The 14,407-nt window shown below is 40.1% G+C and overlaps 5 protein-coding genes across 7 annotated transcripts; 4 read left to right on the top strand and 1 right to left on the bottom strand.

Moving 5' to 3' along the window:
- The first annotated feature begins 10 nt into the window (after positions 1 to 10).
- On the top strand, positions 11 to 2,028 carry LOC116920058 (probable serine hydrolase). The gene is made up of 4 exons (XM_032926122.2): positions 11 to 267; positions 324 to 455; positions 517 to 637; positions 702 to 2,028. The coding sequence occupies exons 1-4, from the start codon at positions 177 to 179 to the stop codon at positions 1,300 to 1,302; spliced, it is 945 nt and encodes a 314-aa protein (XP_032782013.2). The 5' UTR covers positions 11 to 176; the 3' UTR covers positions 1,303 to 2,028.
- LOC116919065 (cell division cycle protein 20 homolog) lies at positions 1,319 to 11,244 on the bottom strand. The gene is made up of 11 exons (XM_032924937.2): positions 11,108 to 11,244; positions 3,662 to 3,737; positions 3,368 to 3,572; positions 2,981 to 3,267; positions 2,760 to 2,921; positions 2,550 to 2,691; positions 2,141 to 2,372; positions 2,000 to 2,078; positions 1,795 to 1,928; positions 1,659 to 1,734; positions 1,319 to 1,586 (listed from the first exon to the last, which is right to left on the bottom strand). Exons 2-11 carry the CDS (start codon positions 3,735 to 3,737, stop codon positions 1,405 to 1,407), a joined length of 1,575 nt encoding a protein of 524 aa, XP_032780828.2. The 5' UTR covers positions 11,108 to 11,244; the 3' UTR covers positions 1,319 to 1,404.
- On the top strand, positions 3,954 to 10,281 carry LOC116918667 (neprilysin-2). 3 transcript variants are annotated; one of them, XM_032924401.2, is made up of 16 exons: positions 3,954 to 4,084; positions 4,853 to 5,240; positions 5,333 to 5,539; positions 5,639 to 5,815; positions 6,761 to 6,909; positions 6,986 to 7,135; positions 7,198 to 7,655; positions 7,725 to 7,901; positions 7,968 to 8,185; positions 8,243 to 8,401; positions 8,530 to 8,553; positions 8,655 to 8,895; positions 8,957 to 9,125; positions 9,191 to 9,309; positions 9,380 to 9,511; positions 9,578 to 10,281. In XM_032924401.2, the coding sequence occupies exons 5-16, from the start codon at positions 6,864 to 6,866 to the stop codon at positions 9,941 to 9,943; spliced, it is 2,259 nt and encodes a 752-aa protein (XP_032780292.2). In that variant the 5' UTR covers positions 3,954 to 4,084; positions 4,853 to 5,240; positions 5,333 to 5,539; positions 5,639 to 5,815; positions 6,761 to 6,863; the 3' UTR covers positions 9,944 to 10,281. The 3 variants fall into 3 exon arrangements, with proteins under 3 accessions (XP_032780292.2, XP_032780299.2, XP_045023774.1); XM_032924408.2 differs by lacking the exon at positions 3,954 to 4,084 and having other exon boundaries at positions 4,859 to 5,240; positions 6,764 to 6,909; XM_045167839.1 differs by lacking the exons at positions 3,954 to 4,084; positions 8,530 to 8,553 and having other exon boundaries at positions 4,870 to 5,240.
- On the top strand, positions 10,424 to 11,990 carry LOC116920283. The gene is made up of 2 exons (XM_032926477.2): positions 10,424 to 10,835; positions 10,906 to 11,990. Exons 1-2 carry the CDS (start codon positions 10,770 to 10,772, stop codon positions 11,602 to 11,604), a joined length of 765 nt encoding a protein of 254 aa, XP_032782368.2. The 5' UTR covers positions 10,424 to 10,769; the 3' UTR covers positions 11,605 to 11,990.
- On the top strand, positions 11,915 to 14,388 carry LOC116919091 (cryptochrome-1). The gene is made up of 11 exons (XM_032924974.2): positions 11,915 to 12,051; positions 12,139 to 12,188; positions 12,272 to 12,562; positions 12,635 to 12,896; positions 12,973 to 13,101; positions 13,165 to 13,350; positions 13,405 to 13,545; positions 13,620 to 13,771; positions 13,833 to 13,930; positions 13,994 to 14,089; positions 14,157 to 14,388. The coding sequence occupies exons 1-11, from the start codon at positions 11,968 to 11,970 to the stop codon at positions 14,240 to 14,242; spliced, it is 1,575 nt and encodes a 524-aa protein (XP_032780865.2). The 5' UTR covers positions 11,915 to 11,967; the 3' UTR covers positions 14,243 to 14,388.
- Positions 14,389 to 14,407: the final 19 nt, after the last annotated feature.

Raw genomic sequence — 14,407 nt, 5'->3', positions numbered from 1 at the left:
TGTATCTTCCACCGACCAAACGTTAGTACGTAATCTATTTGATCTCTGAAAACATTAATGTAAATAGGACCAAAGGACAAAAAAAAATATGAGGAAGTGAAAATAGAGTCCACATTATTGTGTTGAACACAGTCTGTATTTTGGAACGAGTCAGTGAATGAATAAATGTCGATGGAATGAAATCAATTACAGCTGCGTCAGCGAATAGCCAACAGTTAGAATTCCGATACGATGTACAAATTCCGGTTCCGTGGGGACATATGTCAGGTATTGAATTTTAGTGTAAAATTAGCCTAATCTGTTATAACATTTATTGGTAATAGCAAAAGTATGGGGACCTGACCATGGAATACCTGTTCTAGCGATTCATGGACTGATGGACAATGCAGGATCATTTGACACATTAGCTCCTCTTCTACCAACAAACATTCACCTTGTTTGCCTTGAACTTTGTGGTAATTTAATTTTTAAATTGGTGGCAATATACCCAGTTAAAAAAATAGCTACATGTCACAGGCCATGGATACTCATCTACATATCCCCCTGGAGTTGTTCTTCATTATTTTGACCATGCCTATCATGTAAAGCTTGTAGTTGATTACTTTAAATGGGATAAAGTGGTCTTACTTGGTCATAGGTAAATTGAACAAATGTTTTAGGTATTCACTAATATCATATTCCAATGAATTTTTTTTGTTTAGCATTGGAGCCATCACACTTTTTCTGTTCGCATCTTTATTTCCTGAAAATGTCAGTAGGATGATCAGCTTGGATTTGGTCAAACCATTCTCAGTGTCTGTGAGCAAACTTCCTGTTGTTATGAGAGGCATCATAACACAAATGCGAGAATTTTCAGAAATTGGACGGCCACTGACAGTCCGATATGAAGAGGCACGTCAAAGCATCGTCGATAATTACAAGGGGTCAGTTGACGAGAAGGCTGCCGACATTCTTTTAGTTCGTAGCTTGAAAAAGAAAGCCGACGCTGAAGATGCTTACGAATTGCCAAACGATTTACGCATACTAGTCCGAACACTCACCCTCTCCGAGGAACAAATCAAAGTGTTGGTTACTAACATCCGTTGCCCTTTACTCATCATTCGAGCTTCTAACGGCCTGAAGAATTTTACCGAAGACGTCTTAAAAGAATATCTCGATATTTATCAAGCATCCAGCGCTGATTTCCGAATTGTCAACGTAGCCGGAAGTCATCATGTTCACCTTACCCATCCTGAGCGAGTCGCTCCGCATATCCATGAATTTCTACTACCTCTTGCAAGTTTTCCTACTAGCAAACTCTGAAAACGGGACACAGATATCTTAGATATCTCAGTGTATTTTATAACAATAGAATATTTTTTGAAATGGTATAATACGATTGAAAATTTGTTGGAAAATGTGGGACTAGCGGATAAGGTTGGCTGAATCCAATTGACTACGTGCGGTTTGGAACCCCGCCTTGTGCGAGTTTGAATGAGGGGCGGTTTCGTTCCATTGCCATAAACACAAAAGCTCATCGACTCCCATAGTTACCAGTTGACTACTGTTGACGGATGCGGCCATGCTGACAATACCTTCTTCATGCTCTAAAATGCAAAAAAGCCAAATGAAAATCGAAGCTGATGGTAAACGTATCGAAGTAGATCAAATTTCCCTACGGCCTAGTTCTAGTATAGGATTTAGTTTATCAGAATTGAGTTTCCAGAGCTGAACTGAGCTTTCTTTTCCGTGCATCTGTTTTTAAAAAGAAAAAGATTATCCAGTTTTAGTTAAACTTAATTTCTCGCGTATTACCGCATGGCTGTCCGTCCCTTCTTCGAGACTCGAATGATGTGACGAAGCAACCTGTTTCAGCTGGGCGTTGAATTGGATACCCGTAATTTCCGAACCACATTCAAAGTCACCCACTAGCATTCCTGTGGCCGTGTCTTTCACAGTTCAAATTGATAATTCTTCATCTATCTCGGTTATAGTTTAAAACTGTTATTGTGTATCTTACTTTGAATACAGATGCTTGGCCTAGGAAAACTGGAACCGCAAAAAAGAATGCTTGGTTTCCAAGAACACCAATTCACAACCTGCGTTTTATCGTTATAGCGAGATTAGATTAGATGAACCTATGAAAAAAAAGTAAGTTTACTTGAACAGGATTTTGTTCCTGAGTTTTAAAAATCATCATTTCTTTAGATGGATGGCGGATATCCCACAAACAAGTGAATCCAGATTCGCAGCCCCCAGCAAGTAGATGGCCATTGGTAGACCAGGAGAGACAATTGACGCTAGAACGCGATTTTAGTGATAAAATGGGTTCAGTGGACTCTCCACCAGTTTGGCGGAGGTCATAAATCCGAACGCCGTGTCCTACGGTGCCGCTGTTAGAAGAAGAAAATAAAGCACGCCAAAAAAGGAAACCGCTGCCGTGTTCAGATTGGTCAGAATTGCACACAACGACCTAGTTTTCCTCTTTTTGTTTTGTTTTATGACCCACTTAGGAACGTGAAATAAAAACAAATACAGTTTAAAGGACAAAGAAAAGGGAAGAATATTACCAGGTGAATAGATGTTCTTGTTCTAAAGCGATCGATCGAAGTGTATGTTTGGCCGTCAGGTGCCACTTAATTCGGCAAAAGAGACTGCGAACATCGTAGATTTTAATTTCGCCGCTCATTTTACCACAAATGACCGCATCACCTGAAACCACCAATCAAATGTTTAGCAATTTCGTCATTATGAAACAGAAAACAAACAAGAAACCCAACCACTGTTATCCCAGATAACATGACAAAATGGGTTTTCTGGATCCTGGGTATTGTTGCAAATCTTGGTCACGTCAGAGTCCTCGTTAATTTTACAGACATAAACGCCAGATTCTAAGGCCACCACCAAATTGGCCGATGGCGCCCAGTGGGAACTTTGGAAACCTGTTTTAGCAAATTTATTAGTGGTATCAGTATTCTCCAAACGAATTTATAAGATTTACCACATTCGACAAAAGTCCCCGGGGCAGCCATGACTCTATCAGGTTTCGTAGGGATTTTAAATTTTGATTTAGCAAGAGAGCTCGTGCCATAAGCCAAAGAGGCCGTAACAAGACTTAGCGGTTTCGCTTTCGTAGTTTTGTTGCCGAAATTCAGAATTCGCGTGACTTGACGACAGCTGTCCTGTTGCTCAGTATCATTTTCCCCTACACCGCCAGGACGATGAGATAATGGCGACAAAAGATGTTGGGCCAATTGCATATCCGTTTGGGAACGACATGGAATTAATCTACGTCATACAGCAAAGGAGAAAAGAGTAATCATCGACCTTGCCTTTGGGTTTTCCTCATCATGACGTCAATAAAAATAACCAAGGTAGCAACACATACCTGTCTTGAATGTTGCGAGGAGATGAAGGACTTGTTGTTCGATTATGGTGTTGAGCAAACATAAACGAAGGCAACTGAAGTTTATTTCTGTCGACCGAAGCACTTTGAATTTTTCGACTCGAATGGGGCAAAACACACGAGGGTGAATGACTAGTTCGCAATGTTGGTGTCAAAAATGCCTTTTCATGCTGCTTTTGTTGAATGCCTGACAAGAATCATATTGGTACAATCGTGACACGCATTCAGAAAGACTAACGAATGAACAAAGCAAATTAAACAATAAAGGAGTGGTACCTTTTTTGGAGGCACTAGAAATAACTGGTTCGTAGAGATTTTGTTGGCTGGCGGAAGTCAAACACGTGGTAGACATCTCGAACGGAAGGAATAAAAATGATTGACAAGGAAGAGTAACAATAATGGAAATGACCACAATGAAAATCGATAATAATCAATCGATTTGACCACTAGTGTTCTTTTTATTTAGTCGAAAGCGGGAAAAATTTAGAGTTGGGGATGGGTAAATAAATAGGGTAGGGGGTCACACCACAGAATCACTCATTTTGTGAAGCGCCACGAAACAGTTTCATTTGGCCCTGGAGGCAGACAAGGCTGATAGAAAGATGGCCTCTAGCCGTGATCTTTCATGCCACGTGATATTCGATAGTGGATTCGTGGCAAAATGTTGTGTCCCAACATGACGTTTCTGGAATCTAGCGGGTAATTATATAACATTTTGAAACTATTTCGAAAGTTAACCGTATCAGGCTGGGTTAATCGATGTAAACCTTGAATGGAAGCCCCCTAGAAAAGTTTGAATGTATCGAACGAAAATCAATGCTCTGGAAGTCGATCTACCGTTACAACAACCAGTTTGTTATATTGTGCGTGTGCCTCTTGTCCCACACAGGTCCCATGGTGCAGGAAGTGTGTGTGTGTAAATTTCTGGGCTTCTGTGGTCTTTTTCCTTTGTTGTACCATTTGGCAATAGACAAAAGTTCACGCTCGGTTTGTCCTCCCACTCGAGAGCTCCCAAAACATATTGTCAAACTGCTGCACAGCGTTTTCTATTCAGAAACTTAATGGCAGTGAGAATCACGGTAATGTTGACGGAAACTCGCTTGGTTGGACGATAACCATTATCCAAGCAGATGAAATGGCGTGGATACATTATGTTTACCTTTGGAAGTTCTCTAGCTGTCCTGAATTCGTTGTTGCTCTGTGACTTGAGGGGAACGAAATGGGGTCATGCATGTCTATATAATCTCAGTAAACTATCTCCAAAACTTTCATCTTCTCATAATGTTTTCTTCTTTTCCCTTTGTAGAAACGTAATCGTTTTAAAAAATCAACACATCGGGCAAACTTGAGAGTTGTAAAACATTAGCAAGAATGTTCGTGAAATTTTAAGTAGCGTTGGGCGTGGTGTCTTTCAATCTGTTAAGTTGTTGTCCTGTCGATTGACGATTTTAAAAAACACGCGTTTAGGTAATAGGATGCAACATTTGTCCTGAAGCGGTTTATGGCACGCACAAACACCTGTGTTTACGTTTATGGAAAAGCTGTTGCACGTACTGAGGCGTGACAGACGCAGTTTTATTGTGTTTTCTCTTTTTGCAACGAGGGGGAAGTACCTTTTCACTTTGCAGGAGGTATAGTTCATATAATGTTACCTAATCATACTTTTATTTCATTTTCAATAGACCGAAGAAGAAAAAAGAAATAGCTTTCTTTATCTTTTCAAGAAGACGGTGGAGAAAGTTTAAGAGAAATCATCCTTTCGTTTCAATTATCGGTTTTAAAAGTGCCGGAACTGATGCGACCCGATGGAAAATCCACATACTCGAGCAATTTTTTCTACCCATTAAATACCACGGTAAATTATCATTATGTGTACAGAACTCTCTTCCATAGATGCTTTGGCTAATAGACAAAAAAGTTTCTAACCGAGAAATTCTTTTTATTTAGACTTTATGTTGCCTGAAGCCGTCTTCATTGTCCGGCTTGTTTATAACGTGCATGGAAGCCAACACTACCACCAACCCCCTGCTTAGCCCAGCCCATCACTGGAGTGGTTGTTAGAGGAAGGGTATTAGTTGTCAGCTCAACTCCATAGCCGGGCTCAGAGCTCTTCGAGCTGCCGACCTCGCTGCACCTGCTCTTTCCTTTCACGAAGTACAATTTTTCTCCTAAAGTTTTTTTACATTAAAAGAAAAAATCGAGTTATTTTTTGCTCTGTTACTAACGATTTCCTTGTTATTTTCCTTTTTCCAGATATTACAAAAGTGGAAAGCGGGATAATTAACAGAAAGTATTTTACTCGTTTCGATCTGGGATTTTGTCGTTTGTGTGCTGCATCTTGATATGACAATTAGTACTCGGCCTACCAGCATACTGGAACACGATAGTCAGATGTCTTTAGCTAAGCCAACCGAACGCGCGGGATTACAAGTAAGTTTTTTCAATATTTTCTTTCAATTTTTGATGAAGGGAATTTTAAAACTTTGCGGTGAAGGTCAAGCACATTGCCTTTAAATGACCCCAGCGTCGCATCAGATGGCCCTGTACTATATTTCGTTATTTACAAGTTACTTCACCAATGTCTCTCAGAAACCGAGTCAAAGTCAGTGGGTGTATGCGCATTTTTTAAAATTGAAACAGGAAATCTTGATTTGATGATGAGAGTTTTTCTATTATAACTCTTTCACGGGATCCGTTTGCTCGTGGACTGTATGGGGCTGGCCATAAAAGTCCCTAAGGGCTTTTTTTTTTATAGTAGAACGTAAAACTTGGTGATCGCCCATTTCCTGCGTCGTGAATTGATTGGCCCCCCTAAAAGTCAAGATTTTTTGACAAGTTTAAAGATTGAGAACCAACAAATTAATTCGAGGATTGTACCACGTTCTCTTTTTTTAACGACTTGGCTTAAAAGTATGGGTTGTACAATTTTCTACGTGAATTTCGTTGGATGTTAGTACACGGTCAGGGCGTCGTTCTTTCTAAAACTAGCGTGAGTCGAGCGGAAACAAAAGAAACAAGGAAAAACATTTTTATTCATTTTTTTGCGTGACTATTCAAAAAGGAAATAAAGAAAAAAAAAGGTGACAGGGTGTGTGTTATTGCATTGTCAGTGTGTGACCTCGACAAGCGGAAAATCCCAGATAGGAAAAAGAAAAGTGTGTGTAATGCACAATTGTCGTGTAAAATAATTCCCGAATAAGATTGGGATTCAATTCCAAGGTGAATCATATTACACCCAAAAGCAAGAGGCCCTTTTCTCACATCCGACATCTTGATGATGAAAATGAGGAAGTTGCAAAAAAAAAAAAAAAAAATGGATCGTCCCAAACAATTCGATTGTGCCCCAACGTAATTTGTTTTTCTCTGAAATGCAAGTAGCAGAAATGGAACGTGGTGGGAACGCAGAACTCGATTGGAGCGCCGCCTATCGCTTTGCGCCACAGTCGTCGTATTCGTTGCTGTTGGACTAGCCATTGCCATGGCTGCATTAATCTATCGTGGCCAGCAGAATAATCCATCTAAAGGTTGGCCTTATTTAATCATTTGAACCCGTGAAATTGGCGATGGATATATTTGTATAAACGTTATTGTATCTTAAAGTATTCGATAGTGAAACTCTTGCCATGGTTTCGCCCTCTGCCGCAGCCTTTACGGTCAGCAGTCACGAAGTACTCGATTTAGACAAGGTAACCCATCCCGAACCTAAAAGCGCTCAAGATGTCTGCGACACTCCCGGTTGCGTTTTAGCAGGTAAAAATATCTACTCAATTATTTTCAAAACAAAATTATTCATATTTTCATTCGTCTTGAAGCGGCCGAGATTCTGAAAAACATGGACAAGTCGGTCAATCCTTGTGAAGATTTCTATTCTTTTGCTTGCGGTGGTTTCGAAGCGAAAAATGTTATCCCCGATGACCAGTCGAGCGTGACTACATTCAGTCTGATAAGTGACGAAGTGACGGAACAACTTCGAAATCTGATTGAAAGACCCATCAAAGAGGGCGATGCTGAACCCTTTAAATTGGTCAAGAAACTTTATCAATCGTGCTTGAATAAGACGCGTGCGGAAGAGGTTGGCCTGAACCCACTCAAGGAGGTCCTTGAACAGTTTGGCGGTTGGCCCGTCGTTGTCGGCGACAGTTGGAACGAAAGCACTTTTGTCTGGACTGAAATGATTTATAAATTCCGTCTAGCCGGCTATTCCATCGACTACTTTGTCGACTTCTCCGTAACTACCGACTTGAAAAACTCGACCTCTCGTATTATTGACGTACGTAGATACTATTTAAGTCACCAGGAATTAGTAAACTAAATGTTTTCCGTATGTTTCCTGATATAGCTGGATCAAGCCACGCTGGGTCTAAGTAGAGAATACCTTATTAAAGGTATGGAAGACAAGGACGTTAAAGCTTACCTTGATTACCAAGTCAATTTAGCAACTCTTTTGGGAGCGGATAAAGAAAGTGCACTCAAGGAGCAGAGAGAATCACTTGAATTTGAAATTAAGCTCGCCAACGTAAGTACACAAATAAGTTCTGATCTCTTTCTGATCATTAATTTTACTCGGTTGGGGGATTTTCAGATCAATTTACCACGAGAAGAACGTCGTGATGCCAACAAACTTTACAATCCGATGACCATCAAAGAATTGAGCCAGAAAGTGCCCGAAATTCCGTGGTTGGTTTACATGAACACTATCCTGGCTCCGCATCACGTTCTGACCGAAAATGAACGTGTCATTGTTGATGTGCCCGATTACTTCCCTAAGCTAGTCGACCTGTTAGCCACAACACCCAAAAGGTCTGACTTTAGAATTCTTTAAATTTCATTTTCTGATTTCTTTTCTTTTTTTTCTAGAACGTTAGCCAATTATTTGATGTGGCGAGTTTCATCCGCATCGGTTGGCTATCTGAATGAGGCTGCTAGAAATTTGCAGCTCAAGTATTCGGCAGTTTTAACTGGAACTACTGAACGCAAACCCCGTTGGGAAGAGTGCACTGACCTCGTGTCTGGCAGGTAAAATATTCTTCCCACTATCACCGCCAACTACCAACAACACGTTTTATATTGAAAACTTGTATTTCTTTTTTTTTTTTTTTTATTTTGCATATTTCCAATGTACATTTTGTGTTTGTCTGGCACAGAGCCAAAAAGTCAAAAGGCAAAATGTAGGATGACACACCCATTTCTATTCCGATCCACCATCTAGTCCATTGCTATTTGAAGGAACAAACAAAAAATAACGCAATTTTGGGTGTATCTTTTTTAGTTTTGGTAATGCCGTCGGAGCCATGTACGTACGCGAATATTTCGAAGAGGCAGCCCGCCAATCGATGAACGAGATGGTCAAAGATATTCGCAGTGTTTTTGCTGAGATTATTGACGAGCTCGAATGGATGGACGACGAAACACGAGGTCGTGCCAAGGGCAAATCCGCTTCTATGACTACGCACATTGCTTACCCTGATGAATTGCTCGACGACAAAAAATTGATTGATCTCTACCAAAATGTAAAATTCAATTCAAATATTTCCTTTTTGGCTCTTTTTAATGATTACATTTGGAATTTAGCTGACTCTTGACGCGACAGACTATCTACGCAATGCCCTCAATCTCACAGTTTTTGGCACCAATTATGCTTTCAAGAAATTGCGGGAACCCGTTAACAAGACAGACTGGATTTCACACGGTCGACCAGCTGTTGTCAACGCTTATTATTCTCCACTTGAGAATTCGATTCGTAAGTTTCCGTTTTTGCACGGAAATTCAGGTGTTGTTAGATTTCACTTTTCATTCGTTTCTCAGAATTTCCCGCTGGAATCCTCCAGGGCGCTTTCTTCGGTAAGAATCGTCCCGCCTACCTCAACTACGCTGCCATCGGCTGGGTTATTGGACACGAAATTACACACGGCTTCGATGATCAGGTAGCCTTACAACTGACTGCATTTTTTCCTCCCATAATTCCGACATCACGAGTTGTTTTTGTCATTGTAGGGACGTCAATTTGGACCCGACGGCAATTTGGCCGAATGGTGGGAACCACCAACCAAGAAAAACTATTTGGAACGCGCTCAGTGCATCATTAACCAATATGGCAACTATTCTTTCCCGGAGCTCGGCTTGAACGTAAGCTGAGAAATCATTCAAAATCATTGGAAAAATCACCATTTTAATTCAATTTTTGATTCACAGATCAATGGTATCAACACCCAAGGTGAAAATATTGCCGACAATGGCGGTATTAAAGAAGCCTACAGGGCCTACATTAAATACGCTACACGCTCAAGGGCCGGTTTTGAAAACTGGGACCAAGTTGAACAGCGATTGCCCGGTTTGAGCGAATACAATGTACGGCAATTGTTCTGGCTTGGAGCAGCTAGTATTTGGTGTCAAAAATCACGACCGGAAAGCTTGAAACTGCGTATCCTTACTGGTGCTCATTCTCCATCACGCTTCCGCGTTCGTGGCCCATTCTCCAATATGCCCCAGTTCGCATCCGACTACAACTGTCCTCTTGGCAGTGCTATGAATCCAGTACAAAAATGCGCCGTTTGGTAAAGAAAATAATTAATTTCTTTTGCTAATTACTTGTCATCATTTATTGTCAAAAAAAAAAATCACCTAATCCACAACTTAATATTCCAAAAAACAAAACAAAAAAATCAAACATTTGAATTAGATTATTTTTTTTTTTTAATTGTAGTAGACCGTAATAGGCCAGCATTTTTTTTTCCTCTAAATTTTGTTCATCCACAACTCCTCCCCTTCGCACACATACACACACAGCTGGACTGTTATTATTTTTTTTTCCTTTTTTTTATTATTATTTTTTTTAACGTTCACATGTCCCTAAAAGTCCCTACAAGTAAATACACGTTTTGTCGTATTGCCCTAAAGCATCTTTTTGTTGTTTTGGAGACTTGACCTCGTCGCATAGCACGGCTATCAGACAGAAAGTCAGAGAAAGAGAAACAAAAATATTCCTATCATGGAGCGTTCGTGCGTGTGCACATAGCATTATGTGAAAATAATATTTAGGTCAAGGGGGTTGCTTGCGGCGTCGTCATCCCCAACTATACAAACGGCCTTATCCGCCAATGTTCGCGCAAGTGTCGGAGGATCGTGCACCATATCGTACGCACTTAAATGACGTGATAACGAATGTGGCATGAGAACATCCGGCCATGCCCATGACTATTAATTGCTTCAGCCTTGCTACGAGTACGCCTACACTGATATAGGTAAAGACATCCGCCGATGTCGGCATTTTAACTTTCACTTATGCTGCACTGACCAGCAGATTAGAAAGGAAAACATGTCGTATTTTGTAACAACATTCGTACTACCATTGTCAAACGGACTCTGAGAGGGAACGGACGCGGAAATGGAAGATCAAATCGAAAGGCAGCGGACTCACCTTCAGCGGAGGAAAATCTCTGCTGCAATCAAGGTAAATTATTCAGCGTGTTGGTTTTTTTAAAAATTGACGTAACTGAAAACGAATTTTTCCTCGAGTCCAGCTGGAACGGATACAACGTTTTGTTGGAGAAGAAGCAGTCAAAGTGGAAGTTATTGAGGAATTGGAACGAGAATATGACACAACTCAGAGGCAGTTAAAGGAATTGGAAATTAGTAGTGAAGCTAGAAGAAGGCGTGAAATTCAAACTCTGCGTCGTTTCGGTGTGTTAGATAGTGCGCTCTCCGGAATTCGTTACAGCTTACCTGATATCGAGATTAGCCGCATTCGAAACCACTCTTCCGTGGCCAATAATCAGTCGGAAGGGGCTGCCAGTGAGGAAGAAGAAGTGGTGGATGAAGCTGACGAAGAGGAAGATCCTTACCGAAAGAAAAAAAGCTGGAAAGCTTTAGGATGGCTGTCTGCGTCTCCTATTTTCTTTCGACCAAGAAGTAGAAGTGAAACCACCAGTCGAAAATATCGTGCCATGTCAGCCGGAGTAGTGCCCAATCCGTCATCCACAACGGTTCTAAGTTTAAGGCGACTTTACACGGGTCGATCAGAATTTTACGATGTCGAAGACGAGGTCGTGGAGCCAGCCAACAATGTTAAAAATCGCAATCCAGATCAGGATACAGAAGATGATGTTCCACCGAGGAGACCATCAGCAGTACTCATCAATCAAAGAACGCTAGATGAAATCAAACGTTTTGAAAACCTTATCAAAAACTATTTCCTTAAAAAACAACACAAGCGATATTGATGCCCTGATTTCCACCGTTAGCTAGTCAAATCAGGGGATTAGTTAAGTAAGACAGACAAATATTTTACACGCGTGTAGCATAGTTTCTAGAAATGACACTTCATTTTCATCAACAGCCATTTTGTTACAAACATCTACGTATTATGGAGGATATTTATAGAATGAACACTAGATGGCAACGTAAGTGGAACGTGTTTAGTGTTTATTTCGATTTATTTCGAACCGGTGAAAGTGTTTCTTGAAAAATAATAGATTAGTTGCAGCAACTTCATATTCAAATCAGAGACAGAGATTGATAAGGCTAGCCTAGCCTTAATACTTACATGTTTAAAACCAAAGATTTGTTTTAGTGTAAAAAATAACATGAATAAACCAGTAGTCATTCATTGGTTTCGCAAAGGCCTCCGCCTACACGATAATCCTGCACTGTTATCTGCATTAGAAAAGGTAATATTGCATGCGTGATCAGCATGACTTTCAAGAACCCGTTTATCTTTTTCACTTTTAAATTAAATTTCACTTTTTTTTTTGTAGGTTGGGGAAAGCCATTATGAACTGAGACCAGTCTTCATTCTAGATCCATGGTAAACATGATAGCTCTAGGCAACAGTTGTATGATCAAAATTTATTAATTAGACTACAATCATGACAAGCCTTGAATAACTAGGTTTGTTAAACATGCAAGGGTAGGCCCTAATCGCTGGAGGTTTCTCATTCAAAGCCTTCAAGATTTAGATAACAACTTGAAAAAAATTGGGTCCCGTCTTTTTGTTGTGAAAGGGTCACCTTTGGAAGGATTCAAGAAACTCTTTAAGGAGTGGAATGTTAAAAAATTGACTTTTGAGGTTGATATAGAACCCTATGCAAAAATTAGAGACGAAGAAATAAAACAGCTAGCTGAAAAGCACTCTGTCACCGTAATTACAAAGGTGTCCCATACAATTTATGATTTGGAACAGTAAGCTTTGCAATTTCAAATCATTTTGTTTGTAAGTTTTTCAATATTTGTACATCATCACATATTTCTTAGGGTTTTCAAAGCAAATGGTAACAAAGCCCCACTGACCTATGTAAAGTTCCAGTCTGTGGTAGCCAAATTTGGGACTCCAGAAAAGGCATTGGATGCCCCAGGAAACTTGCCAAAACAGTGCCAGACTTTGCTTTTGTCTGAAGACTATAATGTTCCGCTCCTGGAGGAGATGAGAGTTGACTTGACGGGATTAGGGAAAGAGCTATTTCCTGGCGGTGAGAGTGAAGCTCTAATTAGATTGAATAAGTACATGAACCAACAGGTATTTTAAAATGTGCTAGCCTTCTTGAGTGTTTACCAAGCTAACATATATTACTTGCCTTATATACCTTGTCAAGGAATGGGTGTGCAAATTCAGCAAACCAGATACATCACCAAATAGCATCGAACCATCAACCACTGTGTTGAGTCCTTATCTCAAATTTGGATGTTTGTCTTCTCGTCTAATGTACCATCGGATCCATGATGTACAATTTTCTATTCGTGGCTTTTGTTGTGTATTCAACACTTAATGCATTCTGTACACGTAGGTAATTGCTGGTCGGAAACATACCAGTCCGCCAACGTCATTGACGGGTCAGTTGCTCTGGCGAGAGTTTTACTATACTTGTGGCGCATATGTTCCTAATTTTGACAGAATGGAGGGAAATCCGATCTGCAAGCAAATTCCGTGGAAAAAGGATCCAGAAGATAAACATTATCTTGCTTGGAAAGACGTATGCATGTCTGATTTCTAACTAGGTCAAAAAACAATCTAACATCTCGTACAGGGCAAAACAGGATATCCATTCATAGATGCCATCATGACGCAATTAAGAACAGAAGGTTGGATCCACCACTTGGCCAGGCACGCTGTTGCATGCTTCCTAACACGTGGAGATTTATGGGTGTCATGGGAACTTGGTCAACAGGTAGCTCTTAGTTTAATTTCGCGGAGTGTTGGTATCGGTTTTCTTCTTAATCACATTTGATGAACTTCTTGAAGGTTTTTGAAGAGCTGCTATTAGACGCTGACTGGTCGTTGAACGCTGGGAACTGGATGTGGCTCTCTGCATCAGCTTTCTTTCACCAGTACTTCCGCGTTTATAGCCCAATAGCCTTTGGCAAAAAGACCGACAAACATGGCGATTACATCAAGTACAAAAATTATTTTCTTCTATATTCATTAGAATATTTTTCATTATTCTAATTTTAACAGGAAGTATCTGCCGGTTTTAAAGAAGTTTCCATCAGAATACATTTATGAACCCTGGAAAGCGCCTTTAAGTGTCCAGCAAAAGGCCGGATGCATTATTGGTAATGACGTGATAGACAATTCGATTCAGTTTACTTTAAAAATGTGCACGAATTATGGTTTAGGGAAAGACTATCCGAAGCGAATAGTAGAACATGAAATTGCCGTAAAAGAGAATTTAGCCAAGATGAAGGAAGCCTATCAAGGCAATAAAGAAGAAGGTAAGCAAATTTAAATGTAATTGTTTAGCTTAAACTTCTTTCCCCCTCTAGACTGAGTTTTCTGCAGGGCCTGAAAATGAAATTGCCAAACGAAAAAAAGCGCCTTCTAAGGACTCTTCACCAAAGATAACGAAATTTTTGAAAAAGAAATAACTTGTACCCAAACACAAACAGCAACCTTTAGATCTAAAAAAGTGCAATTATAAAATTTTACAAGTGCAGATGTCATTCTTTCTTTTCATGAAATTCATTGTAAATGGATCCGCACGTTCTTGCATTAAATCACGATATCAAAATTTTTTTCAAAGTTGCATTCAT

The sequence above is a fragment of the Daphnia magna genome, linkage group LG1 (assembly GCF_020631705.1).
Source record: "Daphnia magna isolate NIES linkage group LG1, ASM2063170v1.1, whole genome shotgun sequence".
NCBI lineage: Eukaryota > Metazoa > Arthropoda > Branchiopoda > Diplostraca > Daphniidae > Daphnia > Daphnia magna.
The sequence above is the reverse complement of the archived record's forward strand: the minus strand, read 5'-3'. Positions and strand labels throughout refer to the sequence as shown.

Excerpts from the sequence above, each read along its gene's own strand:
- LOC116920058 (XM_032926122.2), top strand. The coding sequence starts at position 177 with ATGAAATCAATTACAGCTGCGTCAGCGAATAGCCAACAGTTAGAATTC. Across the intron at positions 268-323 it reads TCCGTGGGGACATATGTCAG|CAAAAGTATGGGGACCTGAC; the intron begins GTATTGAATTTT and ends TATTGGTAATAG. Across the intron at positions 456-516 it reads TGTTTGCCTTGAACTTTGTG|GCCATGGATACTCATCTACA; the intron begins GTAATTTAATTT and ends TACATGTCACAG.
- LOC116919065 (XM_032924937.2), bottom strand. The coding sequence starts at position 3,737 with ATGTCTACCACGTGTTTGACTTCCGCCAGCCAACAAAATCTCTACGAA. Across the intron at positions 2,373-2,549 it reads CAAGAACATCTATTCACCTG|CGGCACCGTAGGACACGGCG; the intron begins GTAATATTCTTC and ends TTCTTCTAACAG. Across the intron at positions 1,587-1,658 it reads TCCTATACTAGAACTAGGCC|AGCATGAAGAAGGTATTGTC; the intron begins GTAGGGAAATTT and ends TTTGCATTTTAG.
- LOC116918667 (XM_032924401.2), top strand. The coding sequence starts at position 6,864 with ATGGCTGCATTAATCTATCGTGGCCAGCAGAATAATCCATCTAAAG. Across the intron at positions 7,902-7,967 it reads TTGAAATTAAGCTCGCCAAC|ATCAATTTACCACGAGAAGA; the intron begins GTAAGTACACAA and ends GGGGATTTTCAG. Across the intron at positions 8,554-8,654 it reads AAAAAGTCAAAAGGCAAAAT|TTTTGGTAATGCCGTCGGAG; the intron begins GTAGGATGACAC and ends TATCTTTTTTAG.
- LOC116920283 (XM_032926477.2), top strand. The coding sequence starts at position 10,770 with ATGGAAGATCAAATCGAAAGGCAGCGGACTCACCTTCAGCGGAGGAAA. Across the intron at positions 10,836-10,905 it reads AAATCTCTGCTGCAATCAAG|CTGGAACGGATACAACGTTT; the intron begins GTAAATTATTCA and ends CCTCGAGTCCAG.
- LOC116919091 (XM_032924974.2), top strand. The coding sequence starts at position 11,968 with ATGAATAAACCAGTAGTCATTCATTGGTTTCGCAAAGGCCTCCGCCTA. Across the intron at positions 12,052-12,138 it reads TGTTATCTGCATTAGAAAAG|GTTGGGGAAAGCCATTATGA; the intron begins GTAATATTGCAT and ends TTTTTTTTGTAG. Across the intron at positions 13,351-13,404 it reads ATTATCTTGCTTGGAAAGAC|GGCAAAACAGGATATCCATT; the intron begins GTATGCATGTCT and ends CATCTCGTACAG.